At 35.4% G+C, this 5,799-nt stretch overlaps 1 protein-coding gene across 1 annotated transcript in view; it reads left to right on the plus strand.

Annotated features, from left to right (window-relative positions):
• Positions 1-1,704: 1,704 nt before the first annotated feature.
• LOC149136167 (uncharacterized) overlaps positions 1,705-5,799 on the plus strand; it is a 6,177-nt gene continuing 2,082 nt past the window's right edge. Inside the window, exons 1-2 of the mRNA XM_089351079.1 lie at positions 1,705-1,828; positions 4,205-5,799. The exon at positions 4,205-5,799 is cut by the window's right edge and continues 1,332 nt beyond it. Coding sequence (XP_089207205.1) covers positions 1,771-1,828; positions 4,205-5,799 — 1,653 coding nt within the window. The 5' untranslated portion in view covers positions 1,705-1,770. The remainder of the gene's footprint in view (positions 1,829-4,204) is intronic.

The following is a 5,799-nucleotide window of genomic DNA, read 5'->3' on the forward strand; positions in this document are numbered from 1 at the left end:
TTTTTCACAACGAAAATTTTACTCTTTAAGCTTTGCATTTCCATTCACTGATTACCTATATTTTTGAGTTGTTCCTGAAGATAAGGACACATGGAAAATTCGATAAATTTAGTCCGACGACGCTATATATGTACACACACACTCACACATGCACACACACATACATACACACATACATATGCATATACGTTGACTTAATAATATAAAGGGGCAAATGGCTGACTTCAGTTGGGAGAATGGAAACTAAAATAACTTAGGCATTAGATTACTGTCGAAGAACTGAACGATGGAAGAATCTAGAGAAACCAAAGAGAGAAGATAATTGATATCTACACCAACTGATATCAAAATGTTTATGCTGAATAACATGCAAAGTTGTGTGTGGGACATGAAGGCATGGATATGCACGATCACCAACTTTTGTAGGCATAGCAAATGAAAAGACAGAGGAAGACACAAGACGATATAGAAAATGCTCTTCACCTTGCTCAAAGGGACAACAGGTCAATAATGTAAACAACTACCCTATGAGTTTTACACGCTAACTACATCTTCAGTTATGTACAATACATAACTAGTGTAAACAGTATATATAGAAGTATATCAATATCATATTAACGATAAGGTCTACAAAAGACCATCACTAATGTCAGGGAAGACACTGAAGTAAATGATGAACAATTTCGGAGATACTGTTCCCACACAGAGACATCCAATGGATATTGAAGAAATGTTAGGTATATTGAATATATGTTAGTTCCTGAGGAAATGTTAGTTATGATCTATACTCTATGTAAAGTTGTCTGGATAGATCGTAAAAGAAAAAATCCAGAAGAGTTGAATTATATTTAAGAAAGAATAGTTTTAGTTAATAATCTCAGTACAGGAGAAAACTAATGATTGAACCCTGGTTCAGTGTGTTCATAGAAAAAAAATGTAATTATTGAGAAAAGAAGGAATTCTAAACTAGCAGCCAATAATTGGAATAATTTGTGAATTTGTGTCTGTGTAGTCACGCAGTCCCAACAAAAAAAAAAAAAGAAGAAATGATTACCTACAAACTTATAGGGAAGAGTGTAGAGATTGAATCAAGAGTATATGGTACGAATCATGAAGGCAAAGTAAATAATGTCTGAAAGAAAATATATCCTAGAATTCTGTTTCAGAAGATGGTGTTAGGCACAATTAAAGCTGATATAAAAGTGTTCAGTTAAAAAACTGTTACACAAAAACAACATTCCTTAAAAATGAAATTGTTGTTTTTGATTTAATTGTGGAAAGACACTTGTACCTAAACTAAATTATTCTCTTCGAGTTGGGCGTGAGTTTTTAATGTTCGGCAGTGTTTGAATAAATGTTCTCAGGAGTTGTATGAAAACTGGAAGAGAGTCATTTGCCTATCCTCGTATAAGCGTATTGTATACTTCAATAATTAATTTATAACTGCTTAACTGTTTGTGAGCACGTTAAGTAACACATGAGTTTAACATCATTTATTATTGAATGCATTTGTAAAACATAATAGCAAGGGAAAAGATCCACCCATTTTTTAATAGATTACTTTGGGTGGTGGGTAGATATGTTAATTTTAAATATTGAATTGATGTGAATAATTCAGCTTGATCATTTGTTGATTTCCTTTTATTCATGCAATTGATCACGTTTATTAAGCATTATAAAAAGAGTTTTTCTGAGACGTTTGTCAAACTTGTCCTTGTTTCGGAAAACAACTGTCACCAAACTCTAGAAGGCTGAAAGAAACTGTCCGTCATGCTGTACCAGTTGTTACTAGTGATAATAGCTCTTTCATGTGTGAACAGCTACAACTGTAAGTAAATTATACTGCTCTACATTGTTCATTTATGGTACATTCTAGTTAGTTATTTTGTTAAATTTATCAACAGTTGGGTTAATGGAATTTACTTAAAATCGCCAACACGATATCTCTCTATGTCTCTCTCTCTCTCTCTTTCTCTCTCTCTCTCTTCCTCTCTCTCTCTTTCTCTCTCTCTTTCTCTCTCTCTCTCTGTCTGTCTCTCTCTCTCTCTCTCTCTCTCTCTCTCTCTCTCTCTCTCTCTCTCTCTCTCTATATATATATATATATATATATATATATACATATATATATATATCTTGGAACTCCGTCGGATACGACGGCGAGGATTCCATAACAGCCTTCTCGTGAAATTGACGTGTAAGTGGCTGATCACTATACAGAAATATGTGCCCTTAACGTAGTTCTCGGGGAGATTCATCGTGACACAAACTATGACAAGGCTGGCCCTTTGAAATACAGGTAAATCACGAACAGGAAGAAAGAATGAGAGACATTTGTGGTGAAAGAGTACAGCAGGGTTCGTCAGCCCGTCTCCTGCCGGAGCCTCGTGGGGCTTTAGGTGTTTTCGCTCAACAAACATTCACAGCGCCTGGCCTGAGAGACGATCTCGCGATCCTGCGACCACGAGTCCGCTGTCATAACCACCGGGCTGTTACACCTCTACGCACGCGCACGCACGCGCACTCACGCAAGCACACACGCACGCACGCACGCACGCACGCACGCACTCACGCACACACACACACACACACTCACACATACAAACATATATGTATGTGTGTAAATATATATATATATATATTCCAAATAAGTACCTAAGTGTGAAACAAGGTGGGGAAAATAGTACTGGAATACCGGAGGTAGAGTAATATGCTTTAGTATTAGTAAATCTGCAAAAGCTTTTCAAAAACCTGCTACTCAGAGTTTCACGTTGTCGTTCGTCGGACGGTTTAGATTGAAAATCTACATTCTCAAATTCTCAATTTATACTGTACGACGAACGTGTACATGAAACATTGAGTGGCAGATTCTTTTTGATATTTTTCTGACGGTTTGTAGTTTTAATAATAATAATGATGATGATGATAATAATAATAATAATAATAATAATAATAATAATAATAATAATAATAATAACAATAATAATCATAATAATAGTATATATGTGTGTGTGTGTACTTGTGTGTTACGTTTATCAGGGTGGTGTGTATGTGTGTGCGTGTGTGTATGCGTGTACGTACTGTACGTGTTTATACTAGGTATGCGTTTGTGTGTGTGTATGTGGGTGTGGTTTATGGATATATGGGGTGTCTGTGCATGTGTGCGTCTATGTACATGTGTTACTTTTCTGTGTGGTGTGCGCGTAGCTTTGAGTGCATTTTTGTGAGTGTTTTATGTGTATTATTTGTGCAGTGTGTTTGTCTGTGTGGGTGAGTGTATCTTGTATTTTTCAGGGTGTTGTGTGTTACTGTGTGCGTCTACGTGCCTGTGTATGTGTGTGCCTGTGAGTGTTTGAATTGTATTGCGTGTGTATATGTGTCTGTTTTTTCTTTGAGTGTGTGTGTGTTTTTACTGAGGAATGAACATATTGTGATCATTTCTCTAAAGTCCTTATAAATAGTTATGATTTCTGATGAACTTTTGACAAAGCAATACACGCTTTCTCCTATCAAATACTGTCTACAAAATCTTTCTGCATACATGCTATGATTCCTAATGAACTTATAAACAATTATGATTTCTTATGAACTTATAAACAATTATGAACTTATTTTACTGCCTATTTTCAACACTTTTACGTAAACTGTTTAAACAGAAAGCCTCTCTTAACATTTTCTTATCTTTGTCAAATATTCTATTTCTTAACATTTTCTTACCATCGTCAAAGACTCTATCACTGTATTTTAATACATCTATGTAGACTAAATTTCAACACCACAAAGGCTACACATAGCCTTGCACTTAACTTTTGAAAAGATTTTTTCTTTTAAAGTGAAACCAGTCACATCAATAAGCATCTTAAAAAGACCTCAGCATTTTCAAATCCTCTTCGACATATATATAGATATATATATATGTATATATATATATATATCTGTACATGCATATTAAAGTACATACATGTATATATTTATGTTGTATGTATATATTTATTCATGTATGTATATATTTATTCATGTATATATATATGTGTGTGTGTGTGTGTGTGTGTGTGTGTGTGTGTGTGTGTGTGTGTGTGTGTGTGTGAGTATGTGTGTGTGTGTATATGTTTGTATGTATATGAGGAATTATTTTTGAATATACATACAGTAGATAACTCTGCTGTGGTTAAATGAAATAATTATTAATTGATGTTCTTCTTTACAGACGAATGTTCACATAATGGAATCAGGCGTAGAGGAATATTCAAGATCGACTGCAACACGTGTGTATGTGGTGAATATGGCAAAGCAATCTGTACAAACTTACGTTGTGATTATGGACAGGGATCTACTTGTATCTATCAAGGTAGACGTTACAGAGTAGGAGATAAATTCCAGCAAGACTGTAATACATGTGAATGCAAACACGGTGGTCAGGTACACTGTAGCAACAATGACTGCACTAAACAATGTACTTACAAGGGAAAGGTATACCAAGAAGGTGAAGAATTCCAAGACAACTGTAATAGATGTAAATGTCTTTCTACTGGCCATACTCAGTGTACTAATAATGTGTGTCAGTGCCAGTATAATGGTAAAGTCTACAATGTTGGAGTGAGTTTCAATGATGGCTGTAAGTCTTGCATTTGTCAAACTACAGGAACAGTGCAGTGTAACAGCGATAAATGTGGCTGTTATTACAAAAATTCACAATATCAAGAGGGTCAAACTTTCGCTGATGCTTGCAACACTTGCCGTTGTATAAACGGTCAAGTAGATTGTACAACAAGAATCTGTCAATGTACATATCAAGGACGAACCTATAATATTGGCCAAAGATTTGGTGAATGTGACGAATGCCAATGTTTGTCTAGTGGTACAGTCCAGTGTTCTAACAAGCCATGTAAATGCACCTATAAGGGAAATACCTACCGAATTGGCGAAAGATTTGCAAACGGCTGCAATACATGCACATGTAAAATCGATGGTAGTGTAGACTGCACTACAAATCCATGTACCTGTACTTACAATCATAGGGTTTATAATATTGGGCAGAAATTCAACGATGACTGCAATACTTGTACATGTCAAATTAACGGTCAAGTTGAGTGCACATATAAAACGTGTCGATGTACACACAAAGGACAAACTTATCAAATTGGTCAGAGATTTCATGAAGATTGTAACCAATGCCAATGTTTATCAACTGGATATGTTCAATGTACAACCAAAGTTTGCAAATGTACTTACAACAACCAGATTTATAATGTAGGTCAAACATTTAGACAGGGTTGTAATACATGTACGTGCGAAGTGAACGGTAGAGTAAGCTGTACAAATAAGCCATGTAACTGTATTTACAATGGAAACACCTACCAAATAAGTGATACATTTAGAAAAGACTGTAATACATGCACATGCAAAGCCGATGGTAGTGTAGACTGCACGACAAATCCATGTACCTGTACTTACAAAACCAGAGTTTATAATTTCGGAGCACAATTCAAGGATGACTGCAACACTTGTACATGTCAAAATAACGGACAAGTTGAGTGCACAAACAAACTCTGCCAATGTACACACAAAGGACAAACTTATAAAATTGGTCAAATATTTCATGAAGATTGTAACCAATGCCAATGTCTAGCAACCGGGTACGTTCAATGTACAACCAAAGTTTGCAAATGTACTTACAACAACCAGATTTATAATATAGGTCAAACATTTAGACAGGGTTGTAATAGATGTACGTGTGAAGTGAACGGTAGAGTAAGCTGTACCAATAACCCTTGTAATTGTCTTTACAATGGAAACACCTAC

This window comes from Octopus bimaculoides, chromosome 4 (genome assembly GCF_046866305.1).
Source record: "Octopus bimaculoides isolate indiv1 chromosome 4, ASM4686630v1, whole genome shotgun sequence".
NCBI classification, from domain to species: Eukaryota; Metazoa; Mollusca; class Cephalopoda; order Octopoda; family Octopodidae; genus Octopus; species Octopus bimaculoides.